Source organism: Lethenteron reissneri, chromosome 17 (genome assembly GCF_015708825.2).
Source record: "Lethenteron reissneri isolate LAM-NWPU_2019-01 chromosome 17, ASM1570882v1, whole genome shotgun sequence".
NCBI classification, from domain to species: Eukaryota; Metazoa; Chordata; class Hyperoartia; order Petromyzontiformes; family Petromyzontidae; genus Lethenteron; species Lethenteron reissneri.
Window position 1 is genome coordinate 15,651,521 of NC_083795.1, and position 17,287 is coordinate 15,668,807.

At 54.3% G+C, this 17,287-nt stretch overlaps 1 protein-coding gene across 1 annotated transcript in view; it reads right to left on the minus strand.

Annotated features, from left to right (window-relative positions):
- The window catches only part of LOC133343563 (janus kinase and microtubule-interacting protein 3-like), a 40,791-nt gene extending 24,341 nt beyond the window's left edge, over positions 1-16,450 (minus strand). Inside the window, exons 1-3 of the mRNA XM_061553254.1 lie at positions 16,142-16,450; positions 11,835-12,194; positions 9,968-10,096 (exon numbers count right to left, since the gene is read on the minus strand). Of these exons, the coding sequence (XP_061409238.1) occupies positions 9,968-10,096; positions 11,835-12,089 (384 nt within the window). The 5' untranslated portion in view covers positions 12,090-12,194; positions 16,142-16,450. The remainder of the gene's footprint in view (positions 1-9,967; positions 10,097-11,834; positions 12,195-16,141) is intronic.
- Positions 16,451-17,287: the final 837 nt, after the last annotated feature.

The window sequence follows — 17,287 nt, forward strand, 5'->3', positions numbered from 1 at the left end:
CAGCGCAGCCTGTAAGCGTATTAATAAGTAATACACAACACATTGCAATTCCTTACAGGTGAGTCACATGCTAAGTGGCTGATTACTGATGTATTACATAATTGCATACACCCCCACCTCCGCCTCTGATTTCGAATCCTGATGGAGTTCAATAATGATGACGTCATCCTGCACTATTTCAGACCGGAAGTAGGTGGATGACTTCACTATTCTGGCAAATCGCTCGAAGATGCTGGATGTAATTTCCAGCGAAACGCGTTCCTGAACCGGTTCTCCCTGATACACTGCTGCGGCTCGTCGGGTCCCGTGGGTTCTCCAGCCACCCCGGGGTGTGCGAGGGCCCCAGACCGGGTGGTCTGGGGTGGCCTTGCTGCCGGAGGGTGGGTGAGCCACGGGTGCAGTGGGAGGAGTGACCCAGCTGCAGCGAGCACGTGGAGATGGAGACGGAGACGCGGCGCACGGCGCAGCCTGAGGAAGACGCCCGGGGCGCTGCGAGAGACCGTAGGAGCGGGGCGGGCCCGTCTGGTGCGGGGGTGATGTCGGGTGAGGCGCAACAAGGGAAGAGAGGGGGGGGGTGGAGGGGTTGGAGAGCGCGGGGAGGGAGGAGCGGGGAGGAGAACGAGGGGGAGCGCCGGGAGGAGGGGGTAGGAGTACCCCCGATCGGAGGGGGGAGGAAGGGGCAGGAGAGGCGCCCGCAGCCCAGGGGCCGGGAGGGGGGCAGTGGAGGGAGAAGACGGCGGGGGTTGGCCCGGTGGGTGCGGGGAGGCCCGGCGGGGGAGCGGGGAGGTGGCGCGGTGGAGCTGGGGCGGGCCTGACCCCGTTGCAGGCCAAGAGGCACAACTGCGTGCGGGTCGAGTTTAAGGAAGATGTGGAAGAGGGGGTCACCCTGGACAGGACGACCTTCGTGAGGTCGGTAGTGCTGGGAATGCTGCAGGTGGAGGTGGAGGACTTGTACTGCCTGATTGCCCTGCCGGGGGGGAGGGCATTCGAGGTGAGCTTCATCACCAACATCCTGCTGCAAAAATTCCTTCCCCGTTTCGAGGAGAAGGCGGGGGAGAAGCCGCTGGCGTCTATGAGGACGCGGTTGCTATCGGACCTGGAGACGAAGGTCGTGACCGTGTTCCTTTATAATGAAGCGTTGCATGATCAGGACGTGGAGGTGTGGCTGCGGCAGCACTGTGTGGTCCTGTCGGGCTGCAAGAGGGTGCTGGATGCGGCGGGGATATGGACGGGGGCCAGGCAGTGGAGGGTGCGTCTGAAGACGGAGGAGGGGGCACTGAAGCATGTCCCGAGTGCTCTGAACATCGGCGGAAACAGGGGCTACGTGGTGTACGCGGGACAGCCCAAGCTGTGCAGGAGGTGTGGGGGGGGCACCTGGCGGCAGCGTGCGTGGCGCGCGTTTGCTACAGGTGCAGGGCGCTGGACCACACGGTGGAGGAGTGCGGGGAGCCTGCCCTTTGCAACCTGTGCGGCAGCAGAGGGCATTTGTACAGGACCTGCCCAGAATCCTACGCTAACAGGGTGCGGGCATGGCGGAGTGGCCAGGTGGAGGAGGCGACGGAGGCTGCCGGACGGGAAGCGGGCCGGGAGCGTGAAGGGGAAGGGAAAGGGGAGGTGGAGGAACCGCGGCCCCCCGAGGAGGGTGAGGGAGGGGGATCGGCGGGGGAGGGAGCACCACCATCACTGGAGGGGGCGGAGGAGGGAAGGGGAGACAGCATGGAGGACTCGGGAACGCCGCTGGGGAACTGGTCGGAGGTGACGGGCGAGGAGGGCGAGGTGGGGCAGTGGGTGTAGGAAGAGGCGGAGGAAGCATGGGAGGAAGTGGGGGGGGAGGAAAAGGAAGCGGGACAGAGTCCTGATAGGAGCTGGTCCCCAGGAAGACACGAGCCCTTCAGGATCCGCGCCGGACTCGGGGGAGTCGGGGTGGAGGTGGGGGGAAGGGGGGGAACGTTTGATCCGGGGAAAGCCCCGTAAATCAAAGGGGAGGAAAACGGTTAAGGGGAAGGCGGGCAAAGGCAGGAGGAGGGAGCGCGCGCCGGAGTCCGACACGGGATAAATCACGCCCCGGCATGGACATATCCGCAGCATCGGTCAATGTGAGAGGGATGAAGGGGAAGGGAAGGAGGGGGGCAATCATGCAGTGGCTGCAGCTCACCAGACGCGATGTAATCTTCCTCCAGGAATGTCACCTCCCCTACACCCTAGGGTCGGAGGCTCTGCTGGACGGATGGAAGGGACAGTACTTTTGGTCCGGCAGCAACGAGAGCAGGTGCACAGGTGTGGTCACCCTCCTAGGAAGACGGAGAATGAGTGTAGAAGGGACCCAGGTAATAATACCGGGTCGGCTTCTCTGTCTAGACGCTACTTACCAGGGCGTGCAGCTTCGGCTGATAAACGTGTACGCCCCGGTACGGTGCATGGAAAGGAAGGAGGTGTGGGAGAGCCTGGCGGGCCTACTGGCCACCAGGAGGCAGGTCATCGTGGGGGGCGATTTTAATTGCCCGTTAGGCCTGGCGGACCTGGTGTCGGTGAAGGGGAGGAGGAAGTTAGATTCCTCTTCCAGGTGTAGTGACATAAGAAGGGAGGGGCTGCTGGGGGCTCTGGGATCCCAGGCGAGTCCAGACGCTTAAGCCTCTGGGCGCCAGGCGCTGGGTTCCCAGGGGGTCCAGACGCTTAAGCCTCTGGGCGCCAGGCGTTGAGTTCCCAGGCGCTTAATCCCCTGGGCGCCGCCAACGGGGGGGGGGGGGGGGCTGTGTGTGCTCTGTGGGATGTCTGGTGGCGCACACGGCCCCACCCCTCGTTGGACCAGGCATAAAAGGAGAGCTCCCTGGACGATCGGGGCCCAGTTGTAACTCAAGACCCAAGACCCACGACCAGCCATCTGAAGACCCTGGGATGTTGTGAGAGCCAGTGGTGGGACTCTGGAACTCCCGACTCTATGACCTTGTGAGGGCGAGCGTAGCCAGAGTAGAGTATCTAGAGTATCTAGGCTGTGTAGCTAGGCTGTGTACCTAGGCTGTAACAGAGTATCAGGACTGTTGGAGTGTTGTATTGTAATAAAGAAGTTACATCTACAAGTGTCTCCGGAACCCGTTACATTTGGCGTCAGAAGTGGCTATGGAAACAAGAAGTGAGCCACGTACCTTCAGTCCTGACGGCGATGAAGAGGAGCAGGCAGCGATGGGGCGGCCAATGCCGGCCGACAGCGACGCTGCACCGCCGGCTGAGCAGCTGTCTGCTCCGCCGACCGTCCCCTTTCCAGCGTCGGGAGCAGAGATGGAGGAGGCGCTGCTTCGCCTCGCAGAGCTGCTCTGCGCCACCGCCTCCCTCCTGGGCGAGCTGCGGTGCTCGCGGCCGATGGCGGGAGAGAGAGAGGAGGCGCGGCGCTCGCCCGAGCCCACCAGAGGAGCAGTGACCGCTGGGAGCGACATCACTTCCGGGCCCAGCGTGTGCCAACCCGACGACGCCGCGTCATCAGCGCTGCGTCCCTCAACGCCGGGTGACAGCTGTTGGCAACCTAGCATACCGCGTCATCAGCGCTGCGACCGGACAGTGAGGGCGCTATTCTTACTGTAACCAGCGCCGGGGCCGGCACATGGACCGACACGCTGGTCGCCGCCTTTGCTGCTCTGGCCAAAGGTTGGAGGTCGGGAGACCAGGCCCCTGACACTTCGTACATTTTACGCGCTCCGGATTAATGATTTTTTTGTTGATATTTTCTTCGTTGTCGTCGGGGAGTCGTGACTGTTGTTGGGTAAACTGTGTGGAGCTTCGCTCGTGAGTATTGTCAATGTGTGTGCGAAACTTGCTTGTGATTGTTAACAATGTATGGTTTGTATTGAGCTTTGTTCGTGATTGTTAATGTATAGCTTGTGCTGTCATTGTTAACGATGTATATACTGTATGGGGCATTTATCTTGAGATGGTGACATGCTGCCAAGGATTGGAAATGTCATGTTGGCTCTCAAATATCTTGGGGTGCAGATCCTGACCAGGATGTCCCAGCGGGTGTTGCGTGTCTAACACGAGAGTTGTGGTCCCGTCATGCTATGGCTGATGGCTTGACCTGACAGCCCGGAGATTGAAACACTCCGTGGCATGTCTAGCCTAGTGGGCTGTGCGCTCACAGGGCTCGGAGAGTGTGGTCCCGTCATGGAATAGCTGACGGCTTGACCTGACGGCCCGGAGGTTGAGACCCTCCGTGGTACGTCTGGAGCAGTAGGCTCGCCCTGACGGCCCGGAGATTGAAACACTCCGAGGCGCGTTGAAACAGTGGGCTGGAGATTCGTGGTGTTCAGGTGTAGTTGTCCCGTTACGTTGGGACTGTATTCCTCAGTTGTTAGGGTGCATGTTGTGCAGGGAGTGAACAATGGGTTGTCTCAGATCGGTCGGTACAGCTATATGCTGCGATGCGAGTCTTGGAGAGATGTTGGGTCTCAGATCGGTCGGTACAGCTATATGCTGCGATGCAAGTCTTGGAGAGAGGTTGGGTCTCAGATCGGTCGGTACAGCTATATGCTGCGATGCGAGTCTTGGAGAGAGGTTGGGTCTCAGATCGGTTGGTACAGCTATATGCTGCGATGCGAGTCTTGGAGAGAGGTTGGGTCTCAGATCGGTCGGTACAGCTATATGCTGCGATGCGAGTCTTGGAGAGAGACTGGGTTGAAGTCCCCCCCCCGATATGGCCGACGTGTGTGGTTTTAGGATGGAGACGCCACGTTGGAAAGGCGGGGGGTGCAAACGGTTGACATGTAATGTCGGTGGTGGTCCTCATTGAGGGCTGCTGGGACGCAAGCACGTGATGCCTTGGAGATGCGGTTCGCGTGTGCGGCCACCATTTATGGACAGGAGCAGGCAGATTTATTTTGGTTGTCATGTAAATTTTATATATATATTTAAAAATGTAGATACTGGAGCAGCCCTGAAGTGCGACTTCTTTGCCCAGTACATGGGTTGGCCCTGAAGTACGACTTCTCGACCCGGGACGTAGACAGACGTCCGGATAAGTGTGTGTAGAGGGATGCTCGACATGTTGGTCTTCGCCTTCTCTCCACCTGACTGATGGGAGGCTGGCAGAGTGGTGTGGATCCCTGCCATCCATGCGGTGGTTGTGTGATTTCGGTTCGATTACCGGTGTTGGTTGTGCATCCAACGCGTCGGAATCTGTATATTTGTTGTTGTTAATTCCCCGTTTTCTATGCGGATCCCGAGGAGGGCTAGGTGTGCCACGGGTCGTTTGTTCACGTGTCATTGCTTCACCTTTTTGTTGATTGATGCTTGTATATAGTGTAGAGTTGTACAGGTTGGTTATGGTTTTTATGGTTGCTTTCTTGTTCTCGTTTCTTTTCCTGTTGAGGCTCGCATATTTTTTTTTCTCTTTCTCCCTTTCGTTAATTTAAACTTTCTAATTATTGACAGCCGGGACGGCTGGAGGCTACGTAGAGGGGGGTAATGTAGTGACATAAGAAGGGAGGGGCTGCTGGGGGCTCTGGGATCCCAGGCGAGTCCAGACGCTTAAGCCTCTGGGCGCCAGGCGTTGAGTTCCCAGGCGCTTAATCCCCTGGGCGCCGTCAACGGGGGGGGGGGGGGGGGGGGGGGGGGCTGTGTGTGCTCTGTGGGATGTCTGGTGGCGCACACGGCCCCACCCCTCGTTGGACTAGGCATAAAAGGAGAGCTCCCTGGACGATCGGGGCCCAGTTGTAACTCAAGACCCAAGACCCACGACCAGCCATCTGAAGACCCTGGGATGTTGTGAGAGCCAGTGGTGGGACTCTGGAACTCCCGACTCTACGACCTTGTGAGGGCGAGCGTAGCCAGAGTAGAGTATCTAGAGTATCTAGGCTGTGTACCTAGGCTGTAACAGAGTATCAGGACTGTTGGAGTGTTGTATTGTAATAAAGAAGTTACATCTACAAGTGTCTCCGGAACCCGTTACACAGGGAACTGAGGGAGCTGATGGGGACCTTTGGGATGGTGGATACGTTCAGGAGGGTGCACGGCACGCGGCCAGAGTTCACGTGGGCGGACAAGAGTGGGGGAGCACAGTCACGCATTGACTTTATCTTCGTTTCCGACAAGGTAAACGTGGGCAGCGCGGGGGTGGAACCTTTCCCCCTCTCGGATCATAGAATGGTGGTGGCGGGGCTTGTGATCCCAGGGGGGGTGGAGAGGGGGAAGGGCGTGTGGAAGATGAATGTGGGCTTGCTGGCGGAGCAGGAGTTGGTGGAGGAATTCAAGCGAGCGTATGCCAGCTGGAGGACGCTGCAGGTGTGCTTCCCCACGAGGGTGGAGTGGTGGGGGCATGTAAAGTGTAGGATCAGAACGTTCTTTCAGTGTTACAGTAGAAGAAAGGGGGTGGGTGGGGATTTGAGACAATGGAACGCTAGGTTAGAAAGGTTGTATGGGCTGCTAGAGCTAGGGTTCCCGGTGGAAGAAAGGATAGCGGAGATGAAGGGGAGGGTAGCCTCAGTCCTGGAAAAGAGGGCTAGGCAATTAGTGTATAGGGCGAGGGTCAGGGCAACAGAGGATAGGGAGCAGTGTACACGATTTTTCCTTAAGGCGGGTAGGGAGGGAGACAATGAAATGAGGGAGCTGGTTAGTCCTACTAGGGGTAGACAGGTGACGACGGAAGGGATGATTAGTGTAGCGGAGGACTTTTATGGGGAGCTGTATAAAGGGAAAGGGATAGATGGGGGGCGGCGGGAGGAGCTGCTGGGAGCATTGGGGAAGAGGGTTGAGAACCCGGAGGCGCTAGGGGAGAGGATACAATGGGAGGAAGTGGAAGGGGCGGTGAAGGGGCTGAACAAGAACAGGACCCCAGGCCCGGACGGGATCCCGGCGGACTTTTACATAAAATTCTGGGAACTCCTGAAGGAGGATGTTGTGCAAATTTGTAGGGAAACGTTGGAGGAGGGGCAGGTACCGGACGACATGCAGGAGGGCCTGGTGACGCTGATTTATAAAGGGAAGGGGGAGCGTAGGGACCTGGGAAGTTGGAGGCCAATAACCCTCCTGAACGCGGACTATAAGATCGTGGCAAGGGTGGTGGCGGGGCGACTGGGGAAGGTGGTGGGTGAGGTGGTGGGGCCGGACCAGACGTGTGCGGTCCCGGGGAGGAGGATCGCGGACACTTTGGTGGTCTTGAGGGAGGCGATTGAAGGCGAGAGAGAGAGGGGGTGCCCGTTGAGGATCTTAAGTCTGGACCTGGACAAGGCCTTCGACCGCCTCTCTCATGAATTCATGCTGGCGGTGATGGAGAGGATGGGGGTGTGCGGGCCCCTGGTGGAGTGGGTGAAGCGACTCTATGGGGGGCTCAGGGCCAGGCTCCTGATAAATGGGGAATGCTCCGGGATCATCCCAGTGGAATCGGGGGTGCGGCAGGGATGCCCGATGTCCCCAGTGCTATTTGTCATGTGCATGGAGCCGCTGGCGCAGATGATAAGGAATGACCAGAGGATTGGGGGGGTGGTAATACCGGGGAGCAAGGAGCGGGGAAAGGTGACCCTGTACATGGACGACGTGGCCGTGCTATGCAGGGACGTGGCATCGGTATGGAGGGCAATGGAGGGGATGGGGAGGTTCTGCGCGGCCTCCGGATTGAAGGTCAGTGTGGGGAAAAGTCAGCTTATGGTTTTTGGAGACCCGAGGCTTTTCGAGGGTCGGAGCTGAGTCTACAAACAGAGGGGATAAAGATATTGGGGGTGTTTTTCTGTGGGGATAGGATGGGGGAAGGTAACTGGGAGAAGGGGGTGAGGAAGGCAAAGGGCTGCCTGGGTAAGTGGGCTGGGAGGCGGCTCACGATGGCCGGTAGAATTATGGTGGTTAAAACAGAAATATTACCATCCCTAAACTACTTGGCGCAGGTGTTCCCGCCAGGTGGGAGGGAGGTTAAGGCCTTGACCACGGCGATTTTCAGGTTTATCTGGGGGGGAGGGATGGAGAGGGTGAGGAGGGCCGTGATGTGTCTGCAGGTCCAGAATGGGGGGAGGGGTGCCCCAAACGTGGGGTATACCCTGCAATCGACCTTTGTCTGCAATGCGCTGCGGCTGTTCTTCTCTGCAGAGCCGCGGGGCAAGGCAGCGTGGTATATGAGGTACCGACTGACGTGGCGGTTGCGGGGGCTCGGGATGACTGAGGCAGGAAGGAGCACCCCTATGGACTGGCCGGGGGACTGGGTTAGCGACGTGGTGGGGAGCTACGTCGGGCAGCACGGCCTGAGCCGGTGGGGGGGTCGGTGGGCCCCCAGGGAGGTGCGGGCTGCGGCGGAGAAGGAGGAGGCCTGTGACGAGGTGGCCGGTGCGAGGAGGGAGACGCACGGGAAGATTTGGACGAATGTGGCGTCGGCAGTGCTCACGAAGGAGCAGCGGGATCTGTCATGGCTGGCTGTCCGAGACAGGTTGGAGACGCGGGGTTTCTTGTACAGCCGCCAAATGGCACATACCCCCAAGTGCCCGAGGGGCTGCAACGCGGATGAAACTGCGGCGCATGTGATGGTGGCGTACCCTTTCGCCCAGGAAGTCTGGAGGAGGAGTAAGCCGTTGCTGGCCCGTTTCGCTCTATCAAGGGTGACGGCACGGGACGTCATGTGGGGAGAGCTGCGGGGGGTGGGGAGGGAGGACAGGGACCGGGTGTGGGCTGTAATAGGAGCGACGAAAGAGGCGCTGTGGAAAGCGCGAAAGAAGGGGCTGGAGGGGTCCCGGACGTCCCCGTTGGAGACATGTTATGCTGCGAGGAGACTGTTGGAAAGGGTGGTAGAGATGGACCAAGGGAAAATGGGGCGCGAGGCCGCAAGGGAACGATGGAAGTGGCCGCTGCCCAGGGTGGGCTAGGGCGGGGGGGGGGGGGGGGGGTGGGGAGGACCTCGCCGGCAACCGGGGGTGAAGGTGTGCGTGGCTGGAAGGGGAGGCTTCCTCTCCGATGCTGTGGCACGGGTGATCCCGGCCCAGAGGATGGGTCGGTGACTGAGCGGGACCTTTAGGGCGCGAGTGAGGGGGCGCCCCCTCGGGTTTCGGTTTGTTTTTCGGTTTGTTGTCACCGCCGAGATACTGAATAAAATTTTAAAAACCGTAATTTCCAGCGAAACGTCCTACTACTCAAATTATAACTGTTGTGGATCCACTCTTCAACACATCGGTGGGCTAAAGTAGTGAACTATTTGTCTTTTGTCAACGTGACACATTTTTTACTGATTGGCCATGTCGGATGGTGGAGGGTTGTGACACCTTTATAAATAACGCGATGTAACCCTAAAACCTTTATTATGGGACACGTGTGCAGGATGGGGGAAGAGCATATTGCCCAGACAGGCGTTGGAATGGTTGCCACGAGTCCGTTGACCAAGGCGGAGCAAGGCCTAAGAGCATGCGGTGGGATACTGTTAGGGCAGACCTTTGAGGTCACATGTTGACTGTGCAGTAGCTGCGGAATTATTGCGAGGTATGGTGGCATAAATGGCTTTGCCTACGATGACATCTTCATCTTGATGGATGATCCCTGCAACTGGGCATCTCACTCATGCTGCGCCCTCCGCCCCAGGGGCAGTCCATAAATGACGTCACGCAATTTTGGACGATTTTTGACCCCCCCCCCCTCGTCACACGGCGTCACAAAAAGTCAGACCCTCCTCAAATATGACGTCACAAAGCTCTGCCGCCCCCCCAAAACCACATTTCCATTTTGAAAATAAAACATGCTTCAAATCGCTCTAAACTATTGTAATTGTAGTGCGTATTTAATGTGGTGCTGCACTCTGATGTTGTAGGAGTGTTGTTATAACAATTACGGTAGTGTTGTTATAGCAATTCTATATTGATTTAAAGTTGCGCATTTTGATGTGACGTCACATTTCTCAAACCCCCCCCCCCTCGTCACACATCTTCACAAATGTCTGACCCCCCCCAGGTGCGTGACGTCATTTATGGGCGGCCCCTCACCCCCGCCCCGCCCCATCTCACTGCGTCTCCATCACCTGCACGTCCTTGAGCTTCTCCTCGTGCAGCTTCGCCTTCAGCTCAGTGTGCAGTGCCGCGTGCCGTTTCTGCTCCTGGTCGCGGGCATACCGAACCTCCTGCACCTTCTCCCTCTCCAAGCGTGACACCTGCCACAATTCGATTTCCTCAATGGACATCTGCGCGACTCTTTACAAAGACCACTTACAGTGAGGGAAAAAAGTATTTGATCCCCTGCTGATTTTGTACGTTTGCCCACTGACAAAGAAATGATCAGTCTATAATTTTAATGGTAGGTTTATTTGAACAGTGAGAGCCAGAATAACAACAAAAAAATCCAGAAAAACGCATGTCAAAAATGTTATAAATTGATTTGCATTTTAATGAGGGAAATAAGTATTTGACCCCCTCTCAATCAGAAAGATGTCTGGCTCCCAGGTGTCTTTTATACAGGTAACGAGCTGAGATCAGGAGCACACTCTTAAAGGGAGTGTGCCTAATCTCAGCTTGTTACCTGTATAAAAGACACCTGTTCACAGAAGCAATCAATCAATCAGATTCCAAACTCTGCACCATGGCCAAGACCAAAGAGCTCTCCAAGGATGTCAGGGACAAGATTGTAGACCTACACAAGGCTGGAATGGGCTACAAGACCATCGCCAAGCAGCTTGGTGAGAAGGTGACAACAATTGGTGCGATTATTCGCAAATGGAAGAAACACAAAAGAACTGTCAATCTCCTTCGGCCTGGGGCTCCATTCAAGATCTCACCTCGTGGAGTTGCAATGATCATGAGAACGGTGAGGAATCAGCCCAGAACTACACGGGAGGATCTTGTCAATGATCTCAAGGCAGCTGGGACCATAGTCACCAAGAAAACAGTTGGTAACACGCTACGCCGTGAAGGACTGAAATCCTGCAGCACCCGCAAGGTCCCCCTGCTCAAGAAACCACATATACATGCCCGTCTGAAGTTTGCCAATGAACATCTGAATGATTCAGAGGACAACTGGGTGAAAGTGTTGTGGTCAGATGAGACCAAAATGGAGCTCTTTGGCATCAACTCAACTCGCCGTGTTTGGAGGAGGAGGAATGCTGCCTATGACCACAAGAACACCATCCCCACCGTCAAACATGGAGGTGGAAACATTATGCTTTGGGGGTGCTTTTCTGCTAAGGGGACAGGACAACTTCACCGCATCAAAGGGACGATGGACGGGGCCATGTACCGTCAAATTTTGGGTGAGAACCTCCTTCCTTCAGCCAGGGCATTTAAAATGGGTCGTGGATGGGTATTCCAGCATGACAATGACCCAAAACACACGGCCAAGGCAACAAAGGAGTGGCTCAAGAAGAAGCACATTAAGGTCCTGGAGCGGCCTAGCCAGTCTCCAGACCTTAATCCCATAGAAAATCTGTGGAGGGAGCTGAAGGTTCGAGTTGCCAAACGTCAGCCTCGAAACCTTAATGACTTGGCGAAGATCTGCAAAGAGGAGTGGGACCTGGTGGCCAACTACAAGAAACGTCTGACCTCTGATTGCCAACAAGGGTTTTGCCACCAAGTACTAAGTCATGTTTTGCAGAGGGGTCAAATACTTATTTCCCTCATTAAAATGCAAATCAATTTATAACATTTTTGACATGCGTTTTTCTGGATTTTGTTGTTCTTCTGTCTCTCACTGTTCAAAAAAACCTACCATTAAAATTATAGACTGATCATTTCTTTGTCAGTGGGCAAACGTACAAAATCAGCAGGGGGTCAAATACTTTTTCCCTCACTGTATGTACAATCAGTTATGTACAATCGGCGAGCACCCGCCTGTAAAGCCGTGTGTGTCCGTGCGTGTGTGTCCATGCGTGTGTGAGCGTGCGTGGGAGCAACTCCCACCTTCCCCTTTTCCTGCTGTAGCTCGATCTGAATGTCGGTAAGCTTTGCCCGCAGGTCCTCGTTGGCGGCCTGCAGCGAGTCGATGAGCGCCTCGGGGGTGCCGCACTCTCCCCCCTTGGATCCCCGCCCCCCCCCCAAAAGTGGAGTGGGAGGCTCCCCTTTGGAGCGGCCTCCCTGACCGCCCCCCTCTCCCTTTATACCTCCGGCGGCCCCCCCACCTCCACCGACCCGGGACAAACCCCGGCGCGGCAGCATGGTCTCTCGTCTCTCGTCACCACGCACGACCCATGAGCTCCCCTGACAGCCGCTTGCCTACTCCAGTCACTGTCCTTCTTCACCCGGGGACGAAACGACTTTCACCTGCGGGCACAGAAGGCAACAAATAAATTACTGCAGAGCATGGTGCGGCTGTTCGTCTGGTACCTGCAGTCTCCTTGATTCAAGCGAGGATCTGTGTTGCTCACCAGCCTTTCCCCCCCCTGAAAGCCACTCTCTCCTCTCCTAGTCCTTGAGGGTGTCCCGGTGGCGAGATGTTAACTACCTTGCTTGGTATATAAGAGGTCGTGGGTTCGATCCCGACCCTGACGCCTGTATATTTGGAGTTTGCATGTCACTGTCCTCGTGGTCGCGTGCCTCTTTCTCCGGGTCCTCCGGTTTTCCCTCCGCATTTAGATTCACCATCACGCGTTTAGAGTATTTGGCTGCTATCAATTTCCACATGATAAGCCACTTCGTTAAGCTATCATTTGTGGCCAGGTCGCTTCTGAAATAGTGGGCCTTACCATTACTGGTTGGGTGTTGACGGTTGTGTTGGCCGACTCTCTGGTTGTATTGCATTGTATTTCTGAGTTTACTATGTTTGTTTTTCTCATTCATCCGTACCCGATGATGGTTGCTTGTGTTGCAATCGAAACGTCGTATTATATTATTATTTAATTTATTTTCTTTCTACGTGACTTTACCGAAAGAACCAGAGTAATTCCTGCAGTCACGAAAGCTTTTAATCTAGTTTAAATCACTTTTATTTTAAGGTTTTGCTACGCAAGCCCTTTGCTCTGGACTGCATGTCCAGCGCCCTGGTGTCCTCCATCACAAGGCAACCCACTTCATTGGGCCTCGTATAAATCACAGAGCCACTGCCTCATACGGGCACATTTAATTATCTAATTGAGATGCAATTCGTTTCAAACGCCAAGTGAAACTTGCCCCATCTTCCTCAATGGCACTTAAATAGATGGTGACGAGGGCGACACGGCACGGTCACCCCCCCCCCTCGAATCCAATCTCCCCCCCCCCCGTGCACGCCTGAGGCTGGCACAAAGGGAACACTGTAACCCGCATGCATGGTATTGAACGCCATCACCGCATCGATTCCGTTTCCATCACGTTATAAGTCACAAGTGGAGTTGCAAATGAATTCAGATACAGCACTTAGTAGTTTTTTTTTAAGACGTAACAATTTCACCTAAAAAATACATTGAGATGGGATCATCCCTTTAGACGCAAGCTTTAACAGCAATGGAGTTCGAGCAAAGCCTTTACTGGTGCTACATCGTCTTCTGACGTGGTATGATCACCGATTCACGTAAGTCATTTGGCTACATGAGGACCACTGTTTTTCCCCACAACATGGTATGCATGCTATCGATCCCAGAGGGATGATGGTCACGAGTCAACCCCCAACCAGGATATGAACTCGCAAACCTTCCGATTGCGAGCTGCTCGGTCTGCTGCTGAGCCGCCAGGCTGGCTAATCTATACATGGTTAAGCCATGGACGACATTGTCGTCCATGGCTTAACTTCTGTGCGGGGCTGAGCTCCGGGAAAATACTATTTACCCGGGCAGTGGAGAGCAGCAACGGCGGGGGCAAATGGGGAAAATATAAAAAAGCCCCCCCCCACAACGGGGCCTGGTGTGTGTCGGGGATGAATATGAGGTCCCTCTACGAGTCTACGGTATTCTGCCTATTGGCTTCCGGAAGCCTCTGGGCGGCCCTGACCGTAATCCACGGGGGTGGAGGGTGGGGGGCAAAAGGGGAAATTTGTTGTAGTTTATATATCATGCAGTCCGTGCTCAAGGACGATGACCTCTCTTGTACGGAGAGTCTGCGTTCCTTAGGCATCTTATACGGTTGTTTATGAGTTCACTTGTGACGAGCAAGACCAGCATTTAAACGACACCCCCCTTCGCATAGATCACACACAGTGGGATGCGGGTAACTCCTGAGATCCAGATTCACCAGTCAACACTGCAATCACCACTTCTGACCCGAGTCTCCTGGCATGTTGTTTCTCAGTGTGTTCAATGCGCTGTATATCAAGCAATATGAGCAGTTTTGAGCCAAGTCTGTGTGCCATTGCTTTCTGTACTTAGCGATATATTCCCATTAATCTACAGGAGTTGCACATCTCAAATTTAAGCGAAGTACATCCTTACAGCGCAAGCTCTGCCCTTTACGGGCCTCCAATTAGGCACGGTTGGCTACGCACGGTGCGAAAGAAGTTCAAGATATAGTTTACGATACCCGTAAGTCAACTACAACCGTAGTCTGTGCTACAACTGCCATGTCTAACCCTCGCTGGCGATTTAGGGGAATTGTCTTTCAATTAGGGCACCGAGATAATCTCACGCCACCCACTGGCCACTCTCACGCATTGCCCATCCAACACCCACAGAGCTCAAGCTGAGTCTCCGTTGATGACGGGCCCCGGGGTCTGGCGCTGTCCAGCACTTTTGAGAGCCTAGCCCCAGCGATGAGCGTGTGGGCGGCCCCTCACTCTCTGTGACCGTGACAATTAATACATCCCCACGGTTGGATGCTGCCCATTGATGGAGTTGTTGTTGGTGTTGTTGTTTAAACGTTAATGCCGATTGGGGGTCTCTGATAAAACGCGAAACTGTAAAAGCGTTATCCTCGGTTTCCCCCCTTCCACTTACGAGGAGATGGAAGAAAATACGAGATATATAGCTTACTCTGTGCACGTGATTGTCACGGTGTTTTATTTTGCACTACAATTTAAAATCTAACCCTGTCAAAAAGAATACCCAGATATCTTAGCGGAGCTTAATTTTTAAAATTTGGAACTCATGCGCAAATAGTGGCTCCAAATTTTGCGATAGGCGGCCCAATGAAACTAAATTGTGCCGATTACACAGTACATAGCGAATCTTGAACGAATACAGTTAATTTCACCTTAGGGTTAAAATCAAACAAAGAAGGCAGTCTGGGGTAGGCACGGCGCACAATGGTGGCAATGCGGCGAGGCCCTCAAGGGGGCCTTAGAAGCTACCCGCCCGAGCCATCAGGGCCGCCACTGTACCCTGGGGCGAGACAGTAGGGGCACAGCCATCCAATGATTGAAAACGTGGATGTGCGTTGTGACATAGGTGACGGTGCCAGGCAGAAACAACGATAGGAGAACACACACAACCACACCTACTACACTAACTACACACATGTATGCACTGACACGCATACTTGCACACACCGACACAAGAATACACACAATATATGCGTACACACCAATAAACACACTGACATATACAGTACATACACACCAAAAGACACACACATACCCACACGCACACACACCCGCACACACAGAGACATATATACACACGACCGACACACAGACACACCCCAACACATACACTGACATGCAAATATACACCAATGCCCGTGCACACACACACATTGACACATTCGCGCCGGCACTGTGCGACATTGATGGTGTTCGCGTATCGTGAACCTGCGTCAGCGAGGCGATCTCTGCAAAACACAAAGGGACACGGCCCCTTTTCCTATTGCAACACCCAACATGGTCAAACGATGCAGCTTAGTGACATTCATGCCCCAGTGCTATGAATTCACCCTTACCGATTTATCGTGCCTCAACAACAGGAGCACGAGCCCAGATCATTCACCTTGAACGTGCCGAAAATATGATCCGTCCTGAATGTATGCCTTCGAAAAAAATCCCATTCTTTAAAAATCCTATGTTGCTAGCATCAATATATGAACAATGCATGGGGTGCGTTTCCCATCCTTATTCCAATCTGACATGAACCTAGCCAGATCTTTGTGCAATGGTTATTTATCCTGGAACCCAAGCCCAGGCTGTGAGGATGGAGAGTCGATGCACATAACAGACGCAGTGCACATCTGAGCAGCACACAACCGGGCTCATGGCCGCCTCCCCTCCCACCAACCCTCCCACAGCCAAGAGAAAAGATTCAGTGGATGAACAAAGGACACTGCCGTGGGATGCTTTTCCTCCCAATCAGCACCCTCGCAATCCTGCTTACCGCACAATCGCCATCGTTTCTCATCCACAAAGAATTCTTGTTGGCAAGCAGTAATCCATGGCGGGAGTGGCAGGAGCCAGCAGTGTGCCACAGCACAGTGATGTGAGTCAGCCCACTTCCTCCTCCTCTTGCCTCCTCCACTCTCCACCCACTCCGTCCTCCTCCTCAGCCTTAAATGCTGTCCCTCATGGTCTCACTATTGATCTTGCATATGCCATCTCTCTAGGGATCGTACGCGTGCAGGCTATCGCCCACTGGACTGCAAGGGTGGATGTGCATGTGCATATCCTGCGTGTGCTGAGTGTGGCTTGCCTGTGTGCAGCATTCACTGGCTGGAGTGACCAGGCACGCAAGGGGTTAACATGTGACGTGGTAGAGAGATGTGCTGCACCCCCCCCCCCCCCAGAATTCCATATTTGCTTGCGATGCCTGCAAATTCACGAGAACACATTGCTATGCTTATACCCCGTCTTCAAGTCTTTTTCTTCATGACTCCTGTGTGTTCCACCCAACATTGATATAGACTGTATAGTAAATGGCGTACATCATTGTACATGGCCGAAGTAAATTGGAATGTTTATTCTTCTAAAACTATTTAGTTTAAATACGGATATCAGGTACCACAATTTAAGAACATTAAGTTACATTTCTTTTATATCAATATAGAAATACAGTAAAGTATGTAATCACCATTTTATGTATGTGGATACATAATCTGCTTGTTTATTTTGTCGTATAGTGTTTTTCTACAGGCTGTGGACAGGTGAATCAGTTATAACAGTGCACGTGCTCATGCTACTATTGAAGAAATGAGACTACTGTATCTTAGTCTCTTAAGTTCACACCTGCTTAAACAATAAACTAATGCAGAGTATCTTCAATAAGAGGCATGTACTTGCTGCTGTCGAGCTATCACTCCACCTACATGATCTTGGAACAATGGGCAAGGCTGCAGTGGAATTTGGTTAGACGCAGCTGCTGCCTGGAGCACACATCCACACATCACCATGCTTCATCTTGTGGGAATCAGGGCCCCGATTCGAAGTTGCCAGGCTCCGAATTCACAGGGCCGATCTGTGGAGAAGGGGAATGTAGGCATTGCCACCGTCAGTGCTACTAAATTACAAACGGCATATTCATGTCCAT